The 27,628-nt window shown below is 53.1% G+C and overlaps 2 protein-coding genes and 1 pseudogene across 6 annotated transcripts in view; 1 reads left to right on the forward strand and 2 right to left on the reverse strand.

Moving 5' to 3' along the window:
• Positions 1–8,032, forward strand: part of LOC114030982 (vasodilator-stimulated phosphoprotein-like) — a 14,408-nt gene extending 6,376 nt beyond the window's left edge. Inside the window, exons 2-13 of one of the 3 annotated variants that reach the window (XM_027845955.1) lie at positions 1,656–1,803; positions 2,343–2,511; positions 3,210–3,288; positions 3,626–3,681; positions 4,022–4,251; positions 4,491–4,588; positions 5,099–5,153; positions 5,358–5,394; positions 5,505–5,550; positions 6,563–6,653; positions 6,923–6,980; positions 7,187–8,032. In XM_027845955.1, coding sequence (XP_027701756.1) covers positions 1,656–1,803; positions 2,343–2,511; positions 3,210–3,288; positions 3,626–3,681; positions 4,022–4,251; positions 4,491–4,588; positions 5,099–5,153; positions 5,358–5,394; positions 5,505–5,550; positions 6,563–6,653; positions 6,923–6,980; positions 7,187–7,224 — 1,105 coding nt within the window. In that variant the 3' untranslated portion in view covers positions 7,225–8,032. Of the gene's footprint in view, positions 1–1,631; positions 1,804–2,342; positions 2,512–3,209; positions 3,289–3,625; positions 3,682–4,021; positions 4,252–4,490; positions 4,589–5,098; positions 5,154–5,357; positions 5,395–5,504; positions 5,551–6,562; positions 6,654–6,922; positions 6,981–7,186 lie in introns of all 3 variants that reach the window. The other 2 variants (XM_027845953.1, XM_027845954.1) reach the window with 2 other exon arrangements.
• A 604-nt stretch (positions 8,033–8,636) lies between these two features.
• LOC114030945 lies at positions 8,637–14,771 on the reverse strand (annotated as a pseudogene).
• A 5,096-nt stretch (positions 14,772–19,867) lies between these two features.
• LOC114031000 (G-protein coupled receptor 4) lies at positions 19,868–25,766 on the reverse strand. Of its 3 annotated transcripts, none has more exons than XM_027845987.1 (2): positions 25,710–25,766; positions 19,868–21,839 (listed from the first exon to the last, which is right to left on the reverse strand). In XM_027845987.1, exon 2 carries the CDS (start codon positions 21,094–21,096, stop codon positions 20,005–20,007), a length of 1,092 nt encoding a protein of 363 aa, XP_027701788.1. In that variant the 5' UTR covers positions 21,097–21,839; positions 25,710–25,766; the 3' UTR covers positions 19,868–20,004. The 3 variants fall into 3 exon arrangements, with proteins under 3 accessions (XP_027701788.1, XP_027701789.1, XP_027701787.1); XM_027845988.1 differs by lacking the exon at positions 25,710–25,766 and adding an exon at positions 25,118–25,610; XM_027845986.1 differs by lacking the exon at positions 25,710–25,766 and adding an exon at positions 24,361–24,680.
• Between the last annotated feature and the right edge of the window lie 1,862 nt (positions 25,767–27,628).

Consider the following 27,628-nt stretch of genomic DNA (forward strand, 5'->3'; position numbering starts at 1 on the left):
GCCAGAGATGGGAGAGATCTTAGAACATGGAATGTCAGGGTTAAGAGGGACTTTACAATACTTAGTGTCAGGATTGAAAGAGAGCTTAGAACACAGTGTCAGAGATGGGAGGGAACGCAGAACTGAGCATGTCAGCTGGGAAGGAACTTAAAACACACCAGGAGTCCTGAGGCTGAAGCTGGAACAGGGTGGGGCTCCAGTGTGTGTACCTCTCCTCCTACTAAGGAAAAAGGGGCGAAGGGCAGAGAGCAGGGTGGTGCCTGTGTTGTGCTAGGACCTGCCTCTACCCCAGCAGGCAGTGGGCAGCCTGCCAGGCCCTACCCTCAGCTCAGCCCTCCCTGAGCTGGCACTAGCTGGCGATGGGGGTGGGGGCAAACCCCTTGGGCCACACGAAAGCTCCTGACTGGAAGCAGGACGCTTTCTGGTGGGGGTGGATCTCCTTCCCCTCAGGCCTCACCTGTCTGGGGAACACTTGGCATTCAAGTACAAATCTGGAGCCCTGGGGCCCTACTCCTTTTGACTGTTTGCAGCCTCCGGGTGTCCCCCACCTCACCCAGGGCCCTGGGTGAGCTTGACCCCTTTTGGAGACATCCTCTGTCTCCTCTTTGGGGCTTGTAGAGCTGAAGAGGGGGCTGAGGGCAGCTTCATGTGAGCCCAGAGAGGGAACACAGTCTCTCTCTGGCTATATGCATAGTGGAAAGAGTGGCCTTCTCACGGTGGAAGGGGCAGACCCTGGTATTTCATCTATTAGCTATTTCATCTTCCTGGGGCTCCCTTTCCCTCTCTGAGGTCCCTTATGACTCTGAATACTATTCCAACTTTTGCCCCACTTCTGTCTTCCCCTTCTGTACCACACAAAAAGGTGAGTCTCAGAGTTCTCCCCTACCCCACCCCCCACACCCCAGATCAGTATCACTCTCCCTCCGGAACTCTTCTTGCCTCCCTACTTCCCCATGGGGGATGGGGCAGATGGTGGGGGTGGGGGGTACTATTAGAAACCTCAGTCCCTTTAAGCAAGAGAAGATAGTTCCCATGATGCCCTGTGGGAAAGGAGGGTTCCACGGAATTCTGGGAATCGTAGTTTCTTCTTGTGATATGCAAGCTAGAGGGAGGGTCCTTTGCCATGATGACTTTGGGGCTGGGAACAAAGCCTGCCCCCTAAGTCCATGTGCCTGAATTTCCTCCTTTGGGATCTATTCGGAGCACGGGGCAGAGTTGTCTTACAAATCACAGAATGTCCGGACTAGAAGAGATCTTGGGGACTATCCCAACCCCCCATGTTGTACAATTTGCAGAAAATGAAGCTACTGCAGTATCTTTGCCAAGAGAACCCCAAAGGGGTCAGGAACAGTCAGACACGACTCACTGACTCAATGACAAGGAAGAAAACCCAAAGGCTTTCCATCGGGGCTCTCTCTGTCCATCCGCTCTCTGCACTTGCCTCCGGTGTGATGGGAGGGCTTTCAGGAGTGCTCAGAGATCTCTATTCCAACCCTCATTTCCCTGCTGTGGCATCAGGCTCAGGAGGGCCCAGGACTCCTGTGTGGGCATCAGTTTAGAGGGAGGACTGGGATTTCTGTGAAGTGATTCACCCCCTGCAGGCCACTGAGTCTCTGCCCTCTTCCTCTCAGTGAGAACCTGCTCTGCTCTAGCAGGGCCACTGTGATGGTTTACGATGACGTCAACAAAAAGTGGTTACCGGCTGGCACGGGGCCCCAGGCCTTAAGCAGAGTCCAAATCTACCACAATCCCAGCACCAATGCCTTCCGCGTGGTGGGCCGAAAGATGCAACCGGACCAACAGGTGACTTCCTTGGGCCCTGGCCTCCCTGTACCCCGACTTCTACTGGGGAGCTGGGCCTTGGACAAGAATTTGGGTTCCCTTTGGGGAACAGCCAGGCTAGTAGGGGACCTCCTCAGGCCCTGGCCTCCCCATACCCTGACTTCCACTGGGGAGCTAGGCTTTGGACGAGAATTTGGGCTCCTTTTGGCGAGCAGCTGGGCTAGCAGGGGACTGCCTTTGGCCCTGGCCTCCCCATACCCTGACTTCTACTGGGGAGCTAGGCTTTGGACAAGAATTTGGGCTCCCTTTGTGGAGCAGCCGGGCTAGTAGGGGACCTCCTCAGGCTCTGGCCTCCCTGTATCCCAACCTCCACTGGGGAGCTGGGCTTTGGACAAGAATTTGGGCTCCCTTTGGGGAACAGCTGGGCTAGCAGGGGACTGCCTTTGGCCCTGGCCTCCCCATACCCTGACTTCTACTGGGGAGCTAGGCTTTGGACAAGAATTTGGGCTCTCCTCGGGGAGCAGCTGTGTCTCCCTTTAACTGAATCCCTCTCCCATCAGGTTGTTATTAACTGTGCCATCGTCCGAGGTGTCAAGTATAACCGGGCCACGCCCAATTTCCACCAGTGGCGGGATGCCCGCCAGGTCTGGGGCCTCAACTTTGGCAGCAAAGAAGATGCTGCTCTGTTTGCAGCAGGGATGGCTGATGCCCTGGAGGCCTTAGAAGGAGGTAAGAGGAGGGCCTTGGAATTCTGCAGCTGTACAGTTCTAGAATGTTAATGACAGGTTTGGAAGTTTGCTGGGCCCTGCAAGGTCTAGAAAGGAGCCTTATCTAGAGAGGAAGGGGGAAGGGAGGGCCAGTCATCAGATAGGCCTGGGGATGGAGGATGGGTAGCCTGTGGTCAGAGAGGACACTGGGCTATGGAATCCCTCTGTAGGTGGGCCCTTAGAGGTGCAGAATGAGCAGGAACCTGAGAGATTTCAGCGGCAGGATTAGAAGGATGGCCTCCTTGCTCCTTGACCACATACAGAACCATGTTGCTTCCTCTGGACCGTGTTACCCCTTATTGTGTGTTCCCCTATCTCTGCACCTGTTTTGTTCTCTGATTTCTCCCTGCCTGGCATAGGGTGGCATTTGGACCTATGCTCAAAGGATTTAGAGTTATTAGAGACATGGGCCATAAACCATCAATTAGTCTGGTGTTGGGAGATGGAAGGATGTGGGGCCCTGGGAAGGCTTGGAAGAGAGGTGGGTGCATGGCCCAGAAGGTTTTTGGGGTTCTGGAGAGAGACGTGTGTGGACAAGTTCCCCCAGAAGGAAAGGGCCAGAATACTGTCTGAAGTCCACAAGACTAGGGAGGGTTTTCTAGGAGGAGGGGCCATTTGTGGAGATGATCTAAAGATTCAGGTTGATGCCCTCTCTCCCAGGTGGGCCACCACCCCCTCCCCCTGCATCCTGGTCTGTCCAAAATGGACCCTCACCAGAAGAGATAGAGCAGCAGAGGAGGTAAATGATACCCCCATCATATTTTCCTTCCCGTTTCACCTGACCTCCTCCCTGCAGCCTTTGTCTTTCCCCCTCCCTCTAAATCCTATCCCTTGTGGACCCTGGTTGGGGGGATGGAATCAGGATCCACAGGCCCCCCTCCCATTTGATCCCCCGATTTAACTGGAGGAAGTAATCAGCTTCAGGACTGGGTAAGGCAAAGACTCTCAGCGGGGCTTCCTGCCATCCCACACCCCTTCTTTGACCTTCAAGAGGCCATGATGGAATTCAGGGGCACAGGGATGAGGTGGAGGCCCCAACTCCTTCCTCCCCTAATCCTCTCTCTGTTTTCCCGCAGGCAACAGCTAGAACACCAGGAGCAGGTGGAAAGAGACCGCCGGGTCCCCAATGCAGGTAAAGGCCCCCGGAGGGGGGGGGATGCTGAGACCCCAGCTCAGACGGCTTGCCACTGGCCAGTGCCTCTGTCCTCTGAGCCCCCACTGCATCAACTCCCATCAGATAACCAAGTCTCCTTCAAGCTCTGCCTTTTCTGCCTTTATCTCACTGGCGTCCCGGTTCTGTCCCTTTTCCTGCCTCGGTCTCAACTTCCCCTTCTGTGAAATGAGGTTGAGCTGGTGCCAGCTACTCTGACATTCTGGGTTCCAAGTTCTCAGTTTTAGAGGTTCCCCTTCTGCCCCCTGAGTCTCTGCTCCCTCTCTCAACTCCCAAATATCCTTTTGTTTGTGTGTTTCAGGAGCCCCAGCTGGGGGGCCCCCACCCCCTCCAGGACCCCCTCCTCCCCCTGGCCCACCCCCACCCCCTGGGCTGCCCCCATCAGGAGCGGGGCCTCCAGCCCTAGGTGGGGCGGGAGGCCCACCCCCAGCACCCCCACTGCCGTCTGCCCAAGGCCCCAGTGGGGGAGGCGGGGGTGCCCCAGGCCTGGCTGCGGCCCTCGCGGGAGCCAAACTCAGGAAGGTCGGCAAGGTGAGATTGTGCGGGTGCCTCTGGGGTAGCTGACACCATGTCCCTATGAGACCTGGGACATGACAGTGGCTCGCGAGAATCCCTGTCACACAATCACATACAGTGTGTGTGACTGTGGAAATAGCAGCCCTGATCCCAACTGCTCTTCACTGCACAGTCTTGGTGAGCGGGGGGAGTGTGAGGAGCAAAGAGAAGCTGGGGGCACTCCCAACGTGCCCTCCGACCTTTCCCCCTTGCAGGATGAGTCCTCCGGGCCCCCTCCCACCCCAAAAGCTGAGAGCACTCGGAGCACCGGGGGAGGGCTAATGGAAGAAATGAGCGCCATGCTGGCCCGGAGGTGAGCCCTGGGCCAGGGCCCCGTTCACCCACCCCAAGCCCTCAGCCATGGGGTCGCAGGACCATGGTGGGAGAACTTGAGGCCGCTGCTGCTGTCTAGTATTTCTGGAGTGCCTACTGTGTGCTGGGATATCGTGGGTGGTAAGGGGGCAGAGAATGGGCAAATGGGACGTACGGTTCCCAGCTCTGCATTTAAGCAAACCTCAGCTCCCCGTGCATAAAGCTGGAAGGAGCCTTAAACCAGAAGAGATCAACCCTTCCAAGGAGCCTTAGAGACCCTTTGTTGTCCAGTGGCAGGGACTGAGACCCAGAAAAGGGAAGAGAATTACTTACTCAGGACCACACAGCGAGAGGGACGGGTCAGGGGCCAGAAGTGCAATGGAGAGGAGGAAGGAGGGGGAGTCTGGATGGGGAAGGTATGAGGAAATCATGCCTGCATGCAGGTGGGGGGTGGGCTAGGATGCCTCAGGAGGGGGCCCCACACTCACCCCACATCCACTTCCGGCCTCAGGAGGAAAGCAACTTTGATTGGGGAGAAGCCCCCAGCCAAGGACGAACCTGCCAATGTGAGTGGGGAGCAGGGGGCTTCCTCTTCCCTATCTCCCCGCATCTCCCCGAGTTTCGACTTCCAACTGTCCCCTAGCTGCCGTGAGGAAGGGAGAGAGGAAGGCGGGTGGCACCTTTCTCCCTTCCCCAGCCCTGATTCTTTGGGAGGTGGGGAGCATTGGCACCAGTGAGAAGGGACTGAGTCCCCTTTCTCCCTTCCCAAGCAGGAAGAAGCTGAAACAAGAATTCCCACACAGAATGGTGAGTTTGCCTGGTGCTGTTCTGAGCTGGCTGCCTGCCTCTGGGGGAGGGGGGAAGGCCCTCCCAGCCCCCAGCCTTCATGTCCCCCTTTCTTTTCCCTCACCCTCCAGAGCCTGTTCGGAGACCATGGGAAAAGAATAGCACAACTCTACCTAGGTGAGTGCAAACTACCTGGGGGGCCGGGAAGGGGTGCCCTGGGCTGGCACTCGCAGGGACTCACTTTGAAGCCTGTCTTTGCCCGTGGCACCTGGATGACCTCGGAGCAATCCTTACTCCACTCAGGTTTCAGTGACACGAGGGAGTTGGAAGTGATCATGTCTAAGGTTCTGCCTATCTAAGTTCTAGGGTTCCTCCTAGAAGGTGTGACTTAATCCCTGGTCCTTTCTGGGTCTCAATTTTCTTATCTGTAAAATGGAGCATGGAGGATCCCTAAGAGCCTTACCAAGTCCGTCATGACCCCCACCCTAACTTCACCTCAGACAAGTGGGGCACTACCGCTAGGCGGTCCCATGGCGGAAGGCCCAAGACGCCAGGTCCAGTCTCTACACTGGCCTGCCCAACTCACTGTTGGACACCACACACGGGTGCTGATCACTCTCTGGGCTTGGATCACCATGAGGTACAACGGAGGGCGGAGAGGTTTCTCTGGCTTCTACAAGGGCTAGTGAGGTGGACCTCACGTCAGTAGAGATCTAGGTTCAAATCCAGCCTCTTATATTGGCCAGGAAGTCCGGCCCCCTTATCTTACAAGTGAGGACACCGAGTCTGAGGGAAGTTAAGTGACCTGCTCTCGGTGATACAGACAGGAGCTGAGCAACAGTGGAAATCCACATCTTCTGACCAGAGGGGTTAGCGGTCTTCCCACTGGATACGAGTCTCAGTTTGCAAACATTCCCTGCAGATACCCCAGGGTTATTATGAGAAGTACAAGTGAAATGATGTCTAAAAACGCTCGTTGTACAAATAGCAGCTGGATTCCCAGGCCCCTTCCTGCTCAGATGTATGAACTCTATTTCTAGGAAGGATACTTCATTCTCCACCACAAAACGAGACAGTTTAAATGGATCATGCTAATTTGGTAGAAATAATGCTCTTTTGGAGGGGGATAATGTGGGTCATCCCATCCTCCCAAACCCTATTTCTGTACCTATCCTTCCATCTCTTTCAGGACGAAGTCTTCCACATCAGCAATGAGCTGTGAGGCCCCTACCTCGACTCCCAGTACCCATGAGGAGTCTGACTTAGACAGGATCAAGCAGGTAGGGGGGAGGGCCCCAGGAAAGGTGTGATCTAAGATCCCTGTGTCTGACCATCTCTGCTAACCGTATGGGAGTAAATGAATGAGGGAGGGAGGGAGCCTCCTGAAATCCAGTGCTCACTCCAACTCTGCCCCTGTTTTGGGGAGAGCCTCTAGGGTGGGAACTTTGGAGGGTGTGGCAAACTCCTCCCCCAGGAAAAAGTCCAGCCAATGAGGGTTGGGGTGCGTGGCTTGGGGAACCTTCTGATGCCCCCTTTTCCTGCCTCACAGGAACTGCTGGAAGAGGTGCGGAAGGAGCTTCAGAAAGTGAAAGAGGAGATAATAGAAGGTGAGTGGGGGCGCTGAGGGGAGAGGTCGGGGTCCCAAGGGCTCAGCACTGGAGTCAGGGGTCCAGCCCCAGTAAAGCTGAGGGCTCTGACTGGCCCAGCCGCTTCTCCAGCCTAAGATGCCCTGCGGCTGGGCTCTGTCCATGGTCCATTCGAGGTGGACTCGGGCTTCCCCTCTCATAAACTCTTTTCTCTGTCTCTCCTCCAGCTTTTGTCCAGGAGCTCCGGAAGCGGGGCTCTCCGTGACCAGAGGCACCTGGGAAGGAAACGAGCCCTCTCCCACTCCCTCCTGCCTCCAGCTTTGGGATGAGCTATAGAAGCCTCCTCCACACCATGGCCTTCGGCCCCCTTGGAAGAACCCAAGGAGGCGGCGGCCCAGCCCTGCCATATCCTCCTGGCATGCAGATTTGAGGCAGGGGGCTCCACCTCCCCCTTCTATTCTTGGTCCATTCCTCCTTTCATCCCCTCGGGGCTCCTTCCTCTGCTTGGGACACATCGCTCAGCTTGAAGAAGGAAAGGGGAAAGGGGAGATCATGTCTCCCCTTCCTGGGGCCCCTCTGAGGGCCCAATGCTCACTTTAATCCTTAGAAGCCTTCAATTTTTTTAAGAAAAAAAAATATATATTTGTTTGGGAGGGAAAGGGGGGGGACTTTATTTGTTTTTGATAAGGGTGGGGTCTTGGCAGTCTTAAATGCTGTAATCCTAGCAGTCCCCCTCTGGGGGTGTAGTTCTTCCAGGGGGTATAGGGAACCAGGACCTCTCCCCACTGCAGGGAACTCCCTTCTTCCCTCTCCCTCAAAATATTCCCCTTGCCCCTTTTCTATAAGCAATTAAGATTCTATGATTCTATAAAATACTGTAACATTTTTGGAAAAAATTTTTTTTTTTTTTTTTAAATTTGGGTAGGCCTGGGTTTTGGAGCCATTCCCCTGGGTGACAGAGTGAGTGGAAGTGAAACACCCTTCTAGGGGGTAGGAGGAATGTTCTCTCATCGCCTTCCTCATGTTGAAGTGGACTCAGTTGGAATAAATCTACCCTTTTCCCTATCACACAATACACTCTTTGGGCTCTCCAGTGTTTAGCAAGCTCTTGGTCTTTGGCAAATGTCCTGCCTGGGCCCTCACCTGCTTTCCCCTCCCCAGCCCTGGTCTAGGATGCTGGCATGGCCTAGCCTAGGCCCGTCCCCTCCACCCCCCGCCCCCCACCAGCCCTGGTCTAGGATGCTGGCCTAGCCTGGGCCCTTCCCCACCAGCCCCGGTCTAGGATGCTGGCCTAGCCTAAGCCCATCCCCTCCACTCCGCCCCTACCTCCCGCAGAGCAGACTGTGGACTCCCTGAGGTCTAGACCATCCTCCCCCCCGGTGGGGTAAGGCGTGTGAAGAGTAGTCACATCTCTCAGACTGGGCCCATCTTCCCTGTCAGGCATTCACTCCCTCCCACATCCAAGTCTCAGCCCGTCTTCTCCAGCCTCTGAGACCACGGTTCAGTCCCTTCCTTGCTCAGTGCCTAAATTTACCCTTCTGGTTGAAGGAGGGGTCTCACGTAGCCTCCATCACCTGAAAGGTCCCATTCAGTCTGCATAACGGTAAACATTCAAACCTCAAACCTCAGAAGAGGGGCCACACCCATGTTCCCCAGACGAAACAGACCATAGGTGTATTGAGTTATTTGTGAGGCCAAGGCCCTCCCCTCCTTTAATTGTGAAGTATTCATAGTCATAAAAAATATAATCAGACCTGGGAGAGCCCTGCCCTCTGCCCCTCTTCCTCCAATACCATTAGTAGCTTCTCCCAGGGGGAAGGCGGGAGCAGCCACCAGTCAGGAGATCTCTCTCCCCTCCACACTGCCGGTGCCAGAAAACAATGAAGGGGTGCCCCCCGCCCTGTGGGAAGGCGGTGAAGAGAAGCCCTGTATGACATTCCACTGGGAAGACGAGGGCTCTGTCTACCTGGGAGGGGGGAGGGGGCACAGAAAGGCAGGTCTCTGTCAGAACCTTTCATGTGGCATTTAGGGTGGGCACGGATTACTGCTGACGTCAACCTGGGGGAGTGAAGATTTCAGAAATTTGGAAACGTTCCACGTCCAGTGTCAGCAATGGGATGGAAGGTGGAATCCTGGGCGGGGGGAACAGGAGATGAGGAGGGAAAGGCTGCTACCTGTGGCGGGGAGGGTATGGATTCACAGACCTAACCCAAGAGAAAAGGACACATGAGACCATCCCATTCCAAGAATCAAGATAACCCAAGGAAGGCTGGTCTGGGGCTGGTGGGAACAGTCTGGGATAAGAGATCTCCAGTGAGATACCCCCGAGAGACAGGAGTTCTCCATGGACCAAAAAAGGGGGTAGAGGAGTAGAAATGCCAAGCTGCACCATCACACGGATGGGTCTGAGGGACGGGGATATGGAGGGGGCAGGTTCAATGGGAATATCCCACCTTGGTGGAGTGGAGGATTCTTAATATCACGCACTAAGGAAAGGGAAGAAGGTGAGCAGATGCCTGGTATGAGGGAATGGGTCTGAGGAGCTGGGGGAGAAGATTCCAATATGAGGAGGGCTGAGGGGGCGGGAGGTGGAGATGACTACAGGACAGCAGCCCACTGGCCAATTCTTTACTCCCAGGGGGATGCCAGTGGAAGAAAAAGTGGAGCGTATGGCCAATCCCATAAGAAGAAACATGAGGACCAAGGGGGTGGGGGGTGGGGGAGGGAATGGGAAATGTCACACAGGACCATCGAATGCCCAAGGAGTGGTACGCTCCAGAGGGAGGTACCATGGCTGTTGGCCAACCGTCCCATGCAAGGGGGCCCAAAAGAGCATGCCGCCAGCAGGGGGCAGTGTGCAGAGGGGAGATGATGGCAGCCTCCCGGGGAAGCAGGCCTGGGCACTACTTCTCCTTTTTGTCGAGTAGCTCCTTGAGCGCTTTGACCTGGGTCTGCAGCTCATCGAGGGCCCCCAGGTGCCGGGAGACCTCCCGCTGCTGAGTCTGTAGGATTTCCACATTCAAGGTTAGGATGTTCAGCTCCTGCTGAAACGATTCCAAAACCTGGCGCTGCTCTTCTTCCTTGCGTCGCGTCTGGCTGGAGTGGCGGAAGTACTCAAGGACCAGGCAGGTGCCGCCCACCAGGAAGATGGTGGCCTCGCCCAGCAGCTCGGCCCCCAGTTCTGCCGCTGCCTCCTCATTCAGGGGTTTAATTGTGACTCCTCGGAAGCCCAGGATCCGCATCTTTGTCCGCATTTCCACCCAGTGGTACACTGCAGAGATGAGGGAGGGCTGGGGTGAGGCCAGAGCTGGGGGCCACGGCCAGAGAGGGCACTGACCACCTCCAGGAAAATGGACAGATGCCTTTCCCTCTCTGGTTTCCCCATCGGTGAAACCGAAATAGCCTCGAAGGTCCAGTTCTAAAACTGCCTGCTGGGTAATCTTGGCCAAGTCACCTCCCCTCTGAAGAAACCTCAATTTCCTCTATGGTGAAGTGGACCAGACAGATAGTTCTAAAGAGGAAGGGGGTGGGACTGGGGGATGCCTTCTGGAGAGCCTGCATGCTAAAGGTAGAAAGCAGGGGTTCTCAGCCTGCGGTCCACTGACTGTCAAGGAGAACTGGGAATAACTTCAGGGGGTTGGTTGGTGAGCTGGTGAAACTGGGAGAAATGTCTTTCAATGGCATCCGGTCCCTCTGTAATCCTGCCTACTCTGTTTTATGCATTTGAGACCTTTATTCTAGGAGAGGGCCCATAAGTTCAGCAGCCTGACTTCCAAAGGGGCCCATGACGTAAGAGAGGTCAAGAACCCCTGCCATAGGGAGTGAAGAAAAGGGTGGAAGAGGAATGGTCCAAAGAGATGCCCAAGAACTCCCAGGGCACAAAGATGCAAGAACAGAGACAGCAACAGAACTCAGCCTCAGAGGTCTCGACGCGGGGCACACAGCACAAACAGCGGGTGGTGGGAGTCTAAAAGCAAGGACAGAGAGTTGAGATAGGGACCACTGAGGCTTGCTGGGAAATGGAAAGAGTGAGGCTGCTGGCAGGGATGTTAGGAAGCCATATTCACACAAGAACACTGAAGTAATAGAGGGTGAAATGTGGTAGGAAACATTTGGGTGAAGATAAACCCAGGCAGAAATATATCATAGTCCTCTCAGGCAGAAAGAGGAAAGAGATAAGGAGTTTGGGAAAGAAGGGGGCAGCTAGGTGGCGAAGGAGATAGAGCGCCAGGCCTGGAGTCAGGAAGATCTGAGCTCAAATACAGCTTCAGACACTTACTAGCTGCGTGATCCCAAGCAAGTCACTTGACACTGTTTACCTCAGTTTCCTCATCTGTAAAAGGAAATGGCAAACCACTCCAGCATCTTTGCCAAGAAAACTGCAAATGGGGTCACAAAAACTCAGACACGACTGAAACAACTTAACAACAACAAAATGTTCATTTCAGCCTTCCCAAGTTGGAGGAATCAGGGACAGACAGGCTGATCTGAATCCAACTGTCACCAGCAAAGGAGAAATGGTTGCTTTGGTGAAAGAACAGGAATCATGGGAGACAAGAATTATTCTAACTTTGAATGTGAGGGTAGCAGGGTCCCCTCCATTGAGGCAAGTTGGGGATCACCAGATACAGATTCTAGATGTCAGGAAAAATAGCTTTGAAAGGATTTGCCCTCCTCAACTACAAAATCCCATCGGAGAAGCTGACCCAAACTACGTTTTGGAGACAGTCAATCCCCAGGAGTGAATGGTGTGACATAGCTTTCCACCACGCTGATATATACTCTTAGCTGGCATTCAGAGGGCCCAGCAGGCGCCAGGCCCTGCTGGACTACATTTCCCCATTCTGGAGGGGAACTCTTGGAGAAAGATACTGAAAAGCCAGACTGTGTCCCAAAGAAGACAGCCCTCAGATCATCCCCTATGTGGTCTAGCTGAAGGAAGTGGAAAATGGTTAGCTTAAAAGAGAAAATTCATGGAGGAAGGAACAAGAAAGCCTTTGAAGAGGTGTCACCAGAAAGGGGATTCCCTTGGCTCTCTTAATCTTGGCACAGTGGTCACGGCCTGCCAAGAGGGCATCTCAGGAAGCTTCTTCTTACATCGGACCTAACAGCTAGTGCCACCACCGGTGGATTCCCCAACATGGGGTGCCTACAAGCCACACTGTATGTAGGAGGGGAAGAAAATCATTCAGATCTATCTAGGTGGAACAGGAGGCGCCTGGAGGCCTCTTCCAGCTTCTTTGGGCTCTTTGAGTCCATGAAACAATCCCAAAGTGGAGAAGAAGGGGGAGTCTAGAGGGCTGCATGTGAATGTGTTAAAAAGACACGTCAGAAACGCAGGCAAAGTCAGGCAACAGGTAGACTAGAACACCATGGCAGAATCCCACAGAGACAGTCCCAGGAACATCAACTCTCAGAGTAATATGAAGCTTAGGAGGAGAGCTGGAGACAGCAAAAAGGTTCTAGAAATCTATACTGGGGGAAAGAGGAGGATAAAAAGGGAAAGACTGTCGCCTGGGGGCAGCCAGAAAGCTGATGAGTCCAAAGAAAAGAGCTGATCAGTCCTGAGTGTGCTTCTGTTTGTCCGGCCCAGACATTGATCTTTGGACTGGAAGGGTCAGGACAAAATGGTCAATGTGGAGAGGGTACCCCAGGTACATAAGTGGCCAGCAAGAGGACACAGGGCTGCCCTTGGCCACGGAGGCCTTGACAAACTATTTCCCAGGAAAATTCCAGAACGGAAGGCAAAGGATGGGATGCTTGGGTCTGTGAAAGGCTGTGGAGCACAGAAAGTGCCACAAATTCAGGACTAGAGACGGGCAAATCTTCTAGTCTTTCAAAAAGTGTCACCTGCACTAGAGGCCGCTAGGCTTCTAGTGGGCGGGCTGGTCATTTGTGATTTCATGACCATTTGAAGGGTCTGTGGCGGTATGCCCCAGGGATCTGGGTTGGGCCCTGTACCTGAATGTCTGTCACCAGTGCTTTGGGGAAAGGACACATAGACGGAAATCCTTCTCCAAGGTGAGGATGACCCTAAGCCAGGTGGGGCGGCTAACCCCTGGAGCCCGGTGTCAGACTCTAGGAGGATTGGGGGAGCTCCGGCAAAGGGGACAGCTCGGTCAGTCAGTTAAGACGGCTTATGGACAGACAGACCTCAGAACCGAAAGAAACCTTAGGACACAGTGCGAGAGTAGGAGACCTCAGAAATCCGAGTCCACACTGCACAGACTGGTCCTCTGGGACTGCGGGGTCTTCCTAAACACAAAGACAATGCCAAGTGGGAGGCTCATCTGGACTTTCCCTGGGTCCCAAAATGAAGGCTGGGCCCGGCTACTCTCTTGGAGAGCTCTGGGATTCGGTGAGACCTGAGTTCAAATGTGCCATCTGACGCTCACTAGCTGGGTGATCCTGAGTGAATCCTCTCAGCCTCAGTTTTCTCATCTGCAAATAGGGGGTGACAATATCCTCTCCCTCCCAGAGTTGCTGGGAGGCGCGAATGAGATCACCGGGTAAAACTGCAAACCTGGGCTCCCAGGACGACAAGGCTGACTCACGCTGGGCTCTGTCCCTAGTCAAGGATATGCTTTCTCTCGCTGGTTTATGGCTACAGGCCATCCCAGGCCCGTTTTAGGAATGAGGAGAGTGGGGATCAGAGAGAGTCAGTGACTTCGCCAGGGCCACACAGCCCCTACGGAGCAGAGGTGGCTCTGGAACCTAGGCTCACTCCACCTGCACCTCAAAGCACTTAAAGGGCAGCAAGTAGGAGTGGTCAAACTGACACACGGGATGGTCAGCGATCTCGGGGGACGGAAACACTGAGCCCCGCGAAGTCCTCCCCTCCCCACCCAGAGGTCCCACTAACCCTGAAGTCCCGCCCTGCCTCTGTCATTCCTCAAAATGACAGAAAGGCTCAAAGTCAAACTTGCCCGCCCTTCTATCCTCTCCATTGGTTAGTATCGCTGTCCATCCCAGCACTGCGACTCCCTCATTGGCCCGCCGTGACTCCCCACGAGGGCGTGGGAGACAGGAAGAAAGGGCGAGCCGGGACGCGGAGGCCTCCAGCCATTGGCCGGCGCAGAGAGCACGCGGCGCCCCGATTGGGCTAGCGGGCGGTCCGAGATAACGGCAACAGACCTGCCTCTCCGGCGCGCGACAGCCTCTCCTGATTGGCCAGAGAGGGTCGCGCGCCGCTTCGCGATTGGCCCCTCAGGTCAGAGGGAGGAGGGGGGCAGGGGCCGGGGCTCGAGGTCCGGAAAGGACCATCTTGGGGAACAGGGGGGATTCTGGGGTCCGGCTTACGCTGGGCGGGTGGCAGGCAGATGTAGGTCCGAAAGAATTGGCTCCGACGCGCCCCCTCCTTAATCCTTTGGGCCAGCGGCTTGCTCAGCTGCCGCACGCCCAGGTACAGCAGCTTCGCCATGGGGAACGCGCCCACCACCATCTTGGCGGCCGCACGTGCGTCACCGCCAGGCCGGGAGACAGAGCTCAGCGCATGCGCGCGTCATCGGCGTAGCCGTTGGCTGTAGGCAGGATGGGAGCCTGAGCACACGCACCTCTCCGGCTGTGAGGGGCGTGGTGGCGTCAGCACGCCCCGCCTGACGCTACGTGCCTTTGCCTTCATCAATATGTAAATGAGCCTTATTCCCATCAAGGTGGAGGCGAGGGAATGCTCGCTGACTGGCCTATATGACGTCACGAATCTCGACTGTGACATCACTCACATGAGGCCATTAATTATTGCTGATTAATCAGTGAGTTTGGTTTTCAGGGGCCTAATCTCCCATTGACCCCAGCAGCCTGGAAGGGGTACATCGCCCCTCACCCTCCTCCACGGGCCTGGGGAGAAACTCACCCCCTCCCCTTTTTTTCTTCCCCCTTCCCCCTCTCCTTTCCCCTCCTCCCCCATTTCCCCTTCCCCTCTTTCTTTCTCCTTCCCCCCCACGTCTTTTACCCCTTCCCAGCTCCTCCCTTTGTCCTATCCCCTCCCCCCACCCCCTCTTTGCCTCTGCCCCTGTCCTTATCCTTTTCCTTCCCTCCTTCCCTTTTCTCCAGCCTCTTCCAAACCCTCTTGCTGCCCCCTTGTCCTTTCCCCTCCTCCTCCTCCTCCTCCCTTTATTCTCTCCCCTGCCCCACACTTTTCCTTATCTTCCTTCCCTGCCCCTCTCCTCCAGAGGTTGTGGGAAATTTCTCCTTTTGCCCCATGGATCACCTGTGAGAGATCTTTTCCTCCCTTACACGGGATCTTGGGAAGCTTCTCTCCATCTCCAGAGAGTTTTGGAAGATCCTTCCCCTTTCCCTGTAGAGGTTATGGGCAACCTCTTTAGACCACCCAGTGCCGTCCTGGGTACTGTGAAGAACTCCTCCCCATATCCATGGAGGATCCCTTCTGTCGGAAGGAGAGGGCTGTGCAAAACTTCTTTCTAATTCACCCCAGGCTGTGAGAAAGACTTTCTTTCCCCCAATTGGTGAACTGTGGGAGATCCCTTCCCTACACTATTAAGGGCTGCAGGAACAGACTTTCATGGAGAACCCTCTCCTTTTCCACCAAGGACTTTAAGAAACTCTTTTTTTTTTTCTTTTTGGTGATTTGATCAGGGTTAAGTGACTTGCCCAGGGTCACACAGCTAGTAAGTGTTAAGTGTCTGAGGCAGTATTTGAACTCAGGTCTTCCTGAGTCCAAGGCCAGAGCTCTGTTCACTGCGCCACCTAGCTGCCCCCAAGAAACTCTTTCCCCTCTTCAGCAGGGAGTACGGACAGGAAACTATCCCTCATAGGAGAAGTGTGGGAGATCCATTCCTTTTTGAACAGGGGCTATGAGAAATTCTTACAGTTGTCCACTGGAGGCAGTGGGGAACTGCCCAAGAGTCTCTTTACCCTTTTCTCTTGAAATCCCACTTTGTGGATGAGATGTCACTACTGTCAGCTTGCCTTGGAGTTGACATCAGCCCCCTCCTCAGTCTCTGGTCTCTGAAAAGGGCACATCGGAGTGCTGGGACTAGAAGATGTTTAAAGACTGTCTAATTCCCCGCATGGCCATTCTACAGCCATGAAAACTGAAGTAGGGAAAGCAGCTTAAGTTTCCAAGGTCACATAGTGAGGAGTGGAGCCCTTTTCTTCCTGACAATTAGAAATCTACAAAAATTGCTGCCTTGGGATGTAAAGCTATCAGGGTCACTGGAAGTACCCAAGCCAGTGATAGATGATTCTGGTCAGGGAGGCCATAGGAGGGACTCCTACACTGGGCAGGAAGGGAGGCTCTATGCCCTCCCATCAATAAGATTTCATGGATTAATTCAATAATCCTTTCCTGAGGGAGCTGCCAGGCTAGCTGAAAGATGAGAGACAAAGCCATCCCATCTTGGAGGGGACGATGACAAGCTGGGTCATGTCTAAAGCAGGGAGATCAGGGAAGGGGGGGAGGGAGGAACTAGAAACCAGGCCGCAGAAGGTCAGCCGAAGGACCTTGGGAGTTTTAGCCTAGAGAAGAGACGACTGGCAGGAAACAAATTGTTGACATTTTTATGGTCTGGAAAGTGCTTTGCACATGTGACATTCTCTGATCCTCACAACAACCCTGTGAGGTAGGTGCTACGGGTATTACCCCATATTTCAGATGAGGAAACTGAGGTTCTGAGAGGGTCACACAGCTAGCAAATGTCAAAGGTATGATTCAAACCCAGGTCTCTCCTGAATGGAAGCACAGTATTCTTCCCACTATACCACACACAGGACCCGAGAATTTCCAATTGGAGTCTTAGAGGCCATACCAAGAAAGAAATGGCGGACCAGAAAGGGGAAGGGACTTTCCCCCAAATCTCACAACTGGTAATTGGCCCAGTGGGGATTTCTAACCAGTCCTTTCACTGTGGATCCAGCAGTCTTCCCTCTACGTCTCACATACTTTGGGAAGTTACTGTATTCAAGTATGGGAAGGACTGTTAGGTGGAAAAGGAGTCAACCATGGTTTGTTTGGCTCGAAGAGGATGGGGACAAGGTAAGTGGGGAAAGAAGTTTCAAAAAAACAGATTTCGGCTGGGACGCATGGAGGAAATTTTTAACGATTGGGTTGAACCTTTCTATTCCCCAGCAAGATATTTGAGAGTTGGGGGACCTGGCTTCTTGTCCATGCCCTGATGTTGACTCCCTCTGTGACCTCAGAGAAGTCGCTTTACCTTACTGGGCCTCAGTTTTCTTAATTGCAAAATGGGAGGGGAAAGGGGTTGGACAAGATGTTCTCCGGTCCCCTTCCAGGCCTGACATCCTGGAATAACTGGACACATGGGCTCTTTTTGAAAGCAAATGGAGAGACAGCCTTGTTGACTGAGGACCTCACTAAGAAGCAGGAAGGATCTTCAGGACATATCACAGACTGTCCAACCTTCCCCAGCGGGGAAGTCACCTCAAAGTAACAAGGGTCGGGATGGATGAGGCCAAATTCCTGGGGGGTGGAGGCCCAGGGACTTATTTAGAGCAGTCTGATAGAGGAGGAAAGGGCCCTGAAAGCCACTAGGAGATACACCTTCTCCATCCACTCCTCGACCCCATTCTGAGGGGGATACAAAGACCCAGAAGGGGGGGTGGGGTGATTTGCCTGAGATCTTGCAGCTGGTCAGTTGGTCTAAAACTCAAGTGTTCTGATTCACATTGTCATAAGCTTTTCCCAGGCTGTGGTGCTATGGGGATTACTGCATGCAGACATCTTTGAGTCAAAATATGCTGTGCAGAGTCCAAGGAAAAAGCAGTAGACATGCTCACAGTAATCCCTTCTGTTCCTTCCTGTTAGAATTCATAGTATGTAAGATCCGGGAGGGCCTTACAACATAGAATGACCAAGCTCAAAGGGACCTTAGAACACAACTCAGAGGGACCTCAGGACATGGAATGTCAGAGCCCTGAGGGTCTTTAGAATATAGAATGTCATAACCGAGAGGGGCCTTAGGACAGAGAATGTTAGCTGGAAAGAACTTTGGAACATAAAATGTCAAGCTGGGAGGAACCTTAGAACATAAGATGTCAGAACTGGGAGGGACCTTAGAACACAATGCCAACCTGTTAATGGACAAAGAACACCAGAGCTAGGAGAGCCCTTAGAACACAGGATGTCAGCGCTATAAAAGGCTTAAAAAGACATTACATAGAAAGTTAGAAGTGGGAGAGACCTTCAGACCCAATATTACAAATGGAAGGAACTGAGGAGGAAAGTGCTTTAGAATATAGAAAATCGGAGCTCAGAAGAACCTCAAGACAGTGAATATGAGCTAGAAAGAACTTTAAAACAGAATGTCCTGGCGAATGTGGAAATATGTTGAACATGAATGTACATGTTTAACATAGCAGATTGCTTGCCTTCTTGGGGAGGGAGATAATTTGGAACTCAAAATCTTATAAAAATGAATGTTGAGAACTATCTTTAGATGTAATAGGAAAAAATAAAATACTATTTACAAACAAAACAGAATGTCCTAGTTAAGAGGCACCTTAGGACACAATGTTAGCTAGAAAACATTTCGAACACAGGATGTCAGGACTCGAAGGGACCCTAGAATGTAGAATATCCAAGCTAGACAACACTTGGAACATATGTCAGGACTAGAAGGGACCCTAGAACGTAGACTACCAAAGCTAAGAGAGCACTTGGAAGCTGTGCATGCAGTCCAACCACCCCCTCCCCACTAGACACGTTTTAGAGTGAGAGGGCCTGAGGCTCAGAAAGGGGAAACAATTTACTTGAGGTCACATAGCCACAATTTGAACTCTGCTTTCCTGGCTCCTAGCCCCGGGCACTCTCCACCCCTACCATTGCTGTCTCTACAGTAAACAAATGAGTGATGATAATATAATATTCTGGTTCCTTCCTCAGCTCCCAATCTTAGTCCCGTCGCAAAGACTTCCTGTGTCTCACTCTCCACGCCCTCTCCCTTCCCCCTCTCCTTGAATCACTTTCCTCATTTAGAGAATTTTTCCCATTCTTCCTCCCCCCCTCATCCCCCCAGCATGTCCCAGTATGGGTTTCCAGGAATCTCTCTGGGGGTACAGTGAAGGATTGACCCTTGACGTCACTCACCTCCCCATCTCCAGCCCAGCCTGTTCATTCCTGGTGGGAGAATGGTGGAAACATCCAAAAGGGTTAATGTTTAAACAATGCTTTGAGATCATCAGTTCGTTTTACCCCTTTCCCCTTATTTGGGAAGACTGAGGTGGGGGGGCAAGGAAAATAAAGGGAAGACTCCTCCTAGTAGCCTGGATAGGTGGGAAGGAGAGAGAGGAGGCTGATACTGGATGGCAGCTGGAGAAAGCTCCCCAACCCTCCCTCCCTCCCACCCCCCCCACTCCAGGGGCGTGTGAACTGAAGCAGGGGGCAGGAAAGAGAGCCTGGGGGGACCCTGCAGCTGCTCACAGGATCATAGATTTTAGAAATGGAAAAGGCCTTAGTCCCATACTGACTTGACAAACATTTCTCTCCCTCCCGCATACCAGCCCAGTCCGGCTCTCTCTCTCTCTCTCTCTCTCTCTCTCTCTCTCTCTCTCTCTCTCTCTATCAGAAGAGAACTGGGCACCATCTTCCTGAAGCCTGTGATTTGCAAGGCACAAGGGAGAAATGTGGAAGGAAAAATCCCTTCCCAGTGGAACCTTAGAGCCATCCAACAGATAGGGAAATAAAGGCAAAGGGATTTACTTCCAGGCCACCCAGCCCATAATCTCCAAAGCAGGCATCTGCCTCAGGGAGCATCTCCAGCTCAATGATCTTTCCCTAGCATCTTCACTTTCTCCCCTGCTCCTCGAGGGGAGAGCCCCCTCTCCTTCTCTCCTCTTTTCTCTTTATACTTCTCCAGGCCTTGCCTTTCCCACAGTTCAGGCGGCAACCCCATCTTCTCCACTACAGAACAAAACGAATACCCATCTCCATCTTAGCTCATGCCCTCTTTATGATATCCACACAGGATTCATTTGCATTCTCATTTGCACATAACAGACAGGGGGTGAGATAATGCCGGGCAGACTCCACCGGACGCTGGGGTCCACAGGGGAGGCTGGCAGAGGAGGGTCACTGAGAGGGTGGCAGCATTTTGAGCTGCACGTCATCCCCTCGCGAGTGGGAGTGGGAGGCCAGTGTCCCTCCCCAGCTGCAGCGGCCCACACTGTTGTTCTTGGACGCCAGCGGGGTCTCCAGGGTCAGGGAGACGTTGGCCATCTCCTGGGGCTTGTCGCTGGCCAGAAATCGTAGGAGGCTGTGCAAGGCCTTGGCCACGTCGCCGCGGGCGCCCTCATTGACAAAGCAGTAGAGGATGGGGTCGGCCACGCAGTTGAGGCTGGTGAAGGCCAGTGAGCTGTGGTAGGCAGCGAAGACCTTCTCCTCGAAGCCGCAGTCCCAAGGGCGGCCCAGGTAGACGGCGCTGCGCGAGAGCAGGAGCACGTGGTAGGGCGCGAAGCAGACCAGCACGATGGCGATGAGGCTCAGTGCCAGCCGCTTGATCTTGGCCTTCTCCTGGCGCTCGGTGGACAGGCTGCCACGCACCGCGCGCAGGATGCCCCAGTAGGAGAAGAGCATGAGGGCCCAGGGGAAGAGGAAGCCGATGAAGATGCGGTAGAGATTCATCCAGGCTACCCAGCCCTCCATGGGGAACTTCTCGAAGCAAAAGGTGTGGTTGTAGCGGTCCCGGAAGAGCTCGTCGTGGAAGAGCGGGGCCGAGTTGGCGCCCAGCTCCGTGGCCCACACCACGGAGCTCACGGCCACGGCCGTCTTGACGCGCCGCAGGCGGGCGAAGCGCAGGGGGTGGGCCACGGCCAGGTAGCGGTCCACGGAGATGCAGCAGAGGAAGGCGATGCTGATGTAGATGTTGGTGTAGAAGACGAAGCCGAAGAGCTTGCAGGAGCCGCGCCCGTGAATCCAGTTATCGTGATGCAGAAAGTAGTCGACCCACAGAGGGAGCGTGGCAATGTACAGCAGGTCAGCGATGCTCAGATTCATCAGGTAGACGCCTAGCTCGTTGTGCTGGCGGACCTGGCGGTAGGCAGCCCACAGGGCTAGGCAGTTGGTGGGCAGCCCGATGCCCATGACGATGATGTAGAGGGAGGGCGGGAAGAGGTGGTCCACCCTCGAGTCCACGTGACAGCCCTCCAGCGTGGTATTGCCCATCGTGGGTGAGGAGGGCAATGGAGGGGCAGGGGTGCACCCCCTGACCCAGGTGGGCGGCGGGGCCTCCAGAGGCTGGAGGGCAGGAGGCCATTGGGGCCCCCCTATCCCCTCCAGGGGACTCAGGGACACATGATCAAGGGGAGCACAGAGAGCTGGAGGGATGGGAGATAGTGAGCTTAGAAGGCTGCAGGAAAGCAAATAAGGGAGGGTTGGGGAGCAGAGAAGGGGTAGTGAATGAGACAGGTGAGAGAAGTAAGTGTAGGTAGTGGTGGGATGGTGGATCCCTCCACCTGCTCCCTTCTCCTTCCTCTTTTTCTCGGAGAGCCTGGGGACAGTTAAGTGGGAGAGGGCTATGAAATCCTAGAAAAATAAGGAGAAGAGGACAAGAAAGGCAGTAGCTAGGACACTTGGGAGAGTAAAGGAGGAACTGGTGGGGTGGGCTGTAAGAATGGAGATGGTGAGTATTGAGGTCCACCCTCTTCTCTCTCTGAAAATCAGGTGAGTTACAAGAGTGAGGGAGGGGGAGAGGGCTGAAGTCTTTTGGAAATAGAGAAGATGTGAACTTGGAAGATGGGGGTCAGTGTGGGGGGGCAGAAATAGAAGGTTTCAGGGAGATGAGAGGGGGCAGTTTCAGGTTAGGGGGTTAGGTGTCTCGGTGAGATTCTTGGGGTGGTTCTGGTTGGAGATTTGGCTGAATTATGCCTCTCTACCTCCAACAAACTGGCTTGAGAGTCAAATTCCTCCTGTGTTAAAAGAAAGAAAGAAGTAGGAGTGTAAAGGTTATAGGAGAGTGAATGGTCAGCCCTTCCCATACTGCCACCAATTTCAAGTTAATCCCATGAATACTTGTGAAAAGGATGGGGGAGAGGTCAGCATGGGAGGGAGGGTGGAAAGAAAGCCAGCTAGGTGTTTGAAGACCTGAAGTTCCAATCCACACACCCCAAGACCTTGGGCAAGTCTTTTGGGCTGTAGGGGACTTGATTCTCTTTATAAAATGAGGGAGTTGAGAGCACTAAATGACATCTCAAGGTTCCTAGTATGATGAGTCCATGGGTTCCTAGTATGATGAGTCCATGGGTCTCTGCTGTCCCTTCCTACCTAACCCATCATCATATTCTGTGGCTGGAAAAGGATGGAAAAGTTTGGAGTCGCCAAGGAGGAGAAGGTCCCTCCATCTGAAGGCAAAATAGCCACCCTAAGAAGTAGACAGAATCCTGGGGGGAAAGCAGGACCCAGGCATTCCAAGAGCCACCTCGCCAGTTGGGTTCTCCCCTGAGGAAGTTGGAAAATCACCTAGCAGGCAGTTAATCAATAAGCATTTATTAAGCACCTGCTGTATACCCTAGAAATACAAACAACAGCAAAAGACAGTCACTAGTCCTCAAGGAGCTTATAATCTAATGGGAGGAATACAACAGGATACAAATGTGGACAAATAATCTATCAACAGTATGGATTGGAGCTAATAAAAGAGGGAAGGCACTAGCTTAATAGGACACAAAACAGGCAAATGAACACAACAGTGAAATGACAAACAAGTATGCTTAAACATGCAGTAATTCACATGCACAGCAGTGGACACGCAGTTACACTCAAGGCACACTTCACTTGGAGAGGCACAGGACAACAACTGTCAGTTCTATAATGCCTTAGGGTTCGCTGTGCGCTTTTCTCACAACAAGAATCCTGAGACAAGGAAATCCCATTTTATGGAGACTGGAGCTGAAATGCTTGCTCAGCTAGGACAGACTAGAGAGAGGACTGAGGGTCAGAAGCCTAGGGATGGAAAGGGCTTTAGAAATTATCTAGTCCAACTCCTTTATCTTGCAGATTAGGAAACTGAGGCCCAGAGAGATGAAAGATTTGCCTTTCAGAGGTCACATATATAGAAAGTAGAAGAGCTGGGATTCAAACCCAGGTTGCCCAACTTCCAGCCCAGGGCTCGAGCCTTCCGCCTCATACTGTATCTAGCAAATCTGATCTTCCATCCTTGCATGGGTAAGGTAACCTGGAGTTACCCGAAGGTGTGTGACTTCTGCTTGGGGGGAGGGGTGCACACATGTAAGATACACATGCATATGTATGTGGGGGTGGGGTCTTTCATGTGTGCTCCCTGGGGCTCAGCCTGCCCTTCTGGCCTGGCTGTATTCCCTTGGCACCAAAGCATGAGAGCAGCCTCTTAATCCACCGAGAGAAAGGTCAAATCTGCTTGGCAACCCTGGCCCTTTGCCTGGCCCCAAACAATTCCCATACCCTAATGTCCACCCTATCCCTTCCCACTAGGAGCTGAGATCCTGACTACCTGGCTCTTTCCCTCAACCTCCTCCCACCTCATCCCCTTTGTCCTTAAGTCTTCCTTTTCAGACCCTCAGTTTACCCTCTTGATCCTTAAGTATCCCCCAATCCTCATCCCCAATTTTCCTCCTTTCATTACCTTAGTCTCTCCCACCAGCTTCTCTGCGTGCCTTCTTTCTGTACCCATCCATCTTCCCTCTCTGTTCTTCAGTCTCCCTCTCCATTTTCCACACCTCTTTCCCTCAATGTCCCCTTTCTTCTGATCTGTCTTCCCTCTCGGTCACTCGGCCTGCCTTTCTATCCATTCCTTTCTCCCCTTCTTTATCACTGTGTCTCCCCTCTCTGTCCTTCAGTCTCACCTCTCTCTTTTCCTCAATGGTCTTTTGTTCTGTCCCTATCTCTCTTCAGTCTCTCAGTTTCTCCTGCCCCTGACCCTCAGCATCTCTTCCCTCTGTCCTTTAATGTTCCCTCACCATATTCTTCAACCTGGTGCTCTGTCCTCACTCCTTTCCATCTTTTTCTGTCAGCATGTCCCCACTCTGAGTCTTTCCCATTTTTGGTTCCTCAGTATCCTTTTTTTCCCCATAGCCTCCCTAATTGTCCCCATCTGTGTTCTTCAGTGCCCCTTTATCTTTTAATTTCCCTCTCTCTGACCCACTATCTTTCCTTTAATGCCCCCTCCCTCTGGCAGTCTTCCCTCTCTCTCCCTCCTTCTCTTTTCCTCCATTCCTCAATCCCCTTCCTCCCCAACTTTCTGTCCCTTAGTCTCCTGTCTGTGTCCACCAGTCTCCCTACTCTGTCTATCAAGTCTTCCCCATTTGCCCCAGTCCATCCCCCTCCCCTTTCCCCTTGGTCTCTCTCTACCCTGCCTTTCAGTTTTCTCCCTCTCTCTATTCCTCAGTCACCCCCTTTCTTTCCCTTGATTTCCTCTTCTCTGATAGATTCAATAAATGTCTTTGTCTCCCTTACCTGGTGCCCCTTGGGTGCAGAAGAGAAAACCAACCACCCTGTTTCCTGATATCAAGGAAATTCACCTCCCACCCAATCATTTCCTCCTGGGGTGGAGGAAGTGGGAGGGAGGTGTTCTATTGCCCTCCCTCATCCAGAGGAAGGGGACACTTTAGGGCAATATCTGGGGATTGATCTCACCCCTCTGTCTTATCTGCTGATTCAGAATAGTACCCCCCCAAGAGACCCCCTTTCACAAAGTCCTACAGTCTTGCATTAATGGGCTCTTGGAACTTATGAATGATAGTCTTATAACACAGAATATTAGAACATACATAGACTGTGAGAACAAGGAAGGACCTTAGAATAGAACTATAAGAACATAAACTGTTAGAGCTGAAAAGCATCATTGAATGAAGAGTGTCAAAGTTGGAAAGGTCCATAAAACACAGAATGTCAGAGCTGAACATCCCATCTTCTAATCTGACAGATAAGGAGCTGACTTTGCCCAGGGTTGCAGAATTGGTGGGACTAGAATCCATGTGTCTGAATGCTCAGGATTTTTTCTACTACCTATACTGCCCACATGCTTCATCATCCTGTCTGCTCTCCCTCTTTGGCTGCCTGGTCACCCCTCTGGACCACCACCACTGCCTCCATGTATGCTTCTTAGTGCTGTCACCCTCCTTTCTTCCCAGAAACTTCTGGAGCTCTGGAGAATGGGCGTCTGAACCCAACCCCCAACCCCCAACCTCCAACCTCTTTGCCCTACTCTCACCTGCTTGTAAGGAGGTCTAGGAAGAAAGGCGTTCTGGGAAGGAGAGGTAGGAAGGGAGAAGGAGGAAAGGGGCTTCAGAATCCTTTAGTTTATCTTGGTCATCCTCTGCCTCGGTCTCTGTGTCTCCTCACTCATCTTTCATAGGCTTCTGTCTTTCTCTCTGTGTTTGTCTCTGTCTCTAACTCTCCCAGCACATCTCTTTCTGTTCATCTCCATGTCACCTTCATTCCAGCCCCAATTTGGGAAAGAAGCAAAGTGAGGGGGGAGAGGAATGAGGTGGGAAGAGGAAAACTGGCATCTTCTATCTCTCTTCCCCTTCATCCTGAGTCAAAGAGCCAGCGAGACAGAGAGAGAGGTAGGAAGTGAAACTTCGGGCAGAGGGTGGGAAGAGGGGTCAGGGAGGGGGAGAGATGGGGGGAGACAGATACACAGAGATAAAGAGAGAGTTAAAGCGACAATGAGGAGGGGTGGGGTGACTCAGAGACAGCGGCAAGGAGAGGCAGAGATAGAGCAAGAGGATGGGGAAGGAGAGGATGAGGGACTAGGGCAAAAATGGGGCTCCCCTCCCTCATGGACCCCCCAGCTTGCTCACCAGCTCCGCCGTCCCCCTGAGCGTGGCCGCCTGCTTCTCGGTCAGTCTCTGTGTCCCCCTCACATCCGCCCCCACCCCCGCCCCTCAACCCCTCTAACCCGGCTCCCCCAGGGACCGCCTGCCGGCTCCTGCTCCTGCAGGCTGCCCATTAGAGGCTGAAATGTGATCACGCCGGCCGGGCCTCGCTCCCCACCTGGTGTCCAGGATGGCCAGAAACCTGACCCTCCTCCCCCCAATCCCCCAGCCTTCCACGGCGCCGGCGACTACTGGACGGGCTCAAAGCCTTGGAGCCCCCACCCCAGATGGAGAGAGACAGTGGCAAAGGGGAAAAGAGGAAGGAAAGAGAGATAGAAAGATAAAATGAGACTGTCAGAAAAGGGGACCAAGACAGAGAGAGAGAGAGAGAGAGAGAGAGAGAGAGACATACGGACAGACAGAGACAGTCAGAAATCACTGGGTTATAGTGATGGAGAGCAAAGTGCAGTGGGGGAAGAAGGGAACTCAGCTTACAGCCATGGAAAGTGGCTTCTTCTCCCCAACCCCTTGTCAGGTCCTCCCAGGTGGGAGTGCCCTGGAAGCAGCCCCCAGCCTCCCCCAGAGAGCAGCACCCTTTCTCCTCCTCCTCCTCCTCCTCCTCCTCCTCCCCCATCTCCATACCCTGTTTCTGTCCCAGTCACACCAGCCAAGTTATTAGCTGTCTAGACACCCCAACCAAATTATAGCCCCCAGCAGGGAAGGAAAGGGGCAGGAATCAAGCTGGGGGGTAACCCCTTGCCCCCCATTTTCCCACCCCTCATCCAGGTTCTCTTCTTCCCAATATAGCTTCCCTTCCCATGCCTTATTTTGGTGAGGGGCTCTTCAGTTCCTGGCCCTAGAGCCTAGAGCAGGAGCTCTTAACTTTTGGGGGTCAGGGACCCTTTGGGCAGTCAGTCTGGGGAAGTCTATAAACCCCTTCTCAGAATCATGTTGTTAAATTAGTAAAGTTAAATCCCAAGGATTAAAAAAGAACCGAAGTATATGAAATACAATTGCCAAAATAGGTTTTGAAAATAAAAATTTCACAGATCCTAGGTTAAGAACCTCTGGTCTCCAGTTTGTAACTTTTAAGGTTCTAGAATTCTATAATTTAAAGTACTAAGGTTCTCTGACACTAAGAATCTAGACTCTTCAGGTTTTAGAATTCTATTATTTGAAAATTCTAAGAGCCTATGATCCTACTATCCCAAGATCACCCAATTTGGCAACCTGAGATTAAGATGCTATGGTCATTTTTCAGAAACCCAGCTCCCCATATCTTCAAGGACTCTCTCTCTAACACAGTATGTCAATAGAACCCTCCTAGAAGAGGGAAAGCCTTCTCCCCATCAGCCCCCATATCCAAAGCCAGACTCAGCCACACAGGTTGGAAGAGGGAGTGGGGGAGCCTAATTCCTAGTCTTTGGGTGGTGTCTGAGCCTGGAGAAAGAAGGAAATGCGGCTGCATAGGCTAAAGGGTCTGTGATTGGGGTGAGGGAGTATCAGGAAGGGGTTAAAGTTGGAAAGTTCAAACCCTGTAAGGGAAAAAGGTGGGGGAGGGGAGGAAGAGGCCCCCCCCCTTCCTCCTAGGCTCAGAATTCCTGAAGTCTTCCTGTACTGGAGGTGGGGGGGGGCAGGAGAGGAAATGGGATGGGAGGGGGGGGGATCAGAGGAAAGGTGGTGCCCGATCTGTCTCCTGCCTCTGAGGGCTTTATCTTCTCTTCCTGAACAGCCTCTTGAGGGAAATTAACCCCCCACCCCCACCCCATGAGACCGTCTGAGGGCCTTAGAGACAGATCAAGAGATAGACAAAGATGGGAGAGGAAGGCCCATAGATCTTGGGTGAGCAAAGGAAGCTTTAAAGAGACAGGAGGAGGGAATGGTGGGGTTAAGGGTAACAGAAA

Source organism: Vombatus ursinus, unplaced genomic scaffold, assembly GCF_900497805.2.
Source record: "Vombatus ursinus unplaced genomic scaffold, bare-nosed wombat genome assembly UNPS02015030.1, whole genome shotgun sequence".
NCBI lineage: Eukaryota > Metazoa > Chordata > Mammalia > Diprotodontia > Vombatidae > Vombatus > Vombatus ursinus.

What these genes read in the sequence shown, in the direction of transcription:
- LOC114031000 (XM_027845987.1), bottom strand. Translation starts at nt 21,096, where the DNA reads ATGGGCAATACCACGCTGGAGGGCTGTCACGTGGACTCGAGGGTGGAC.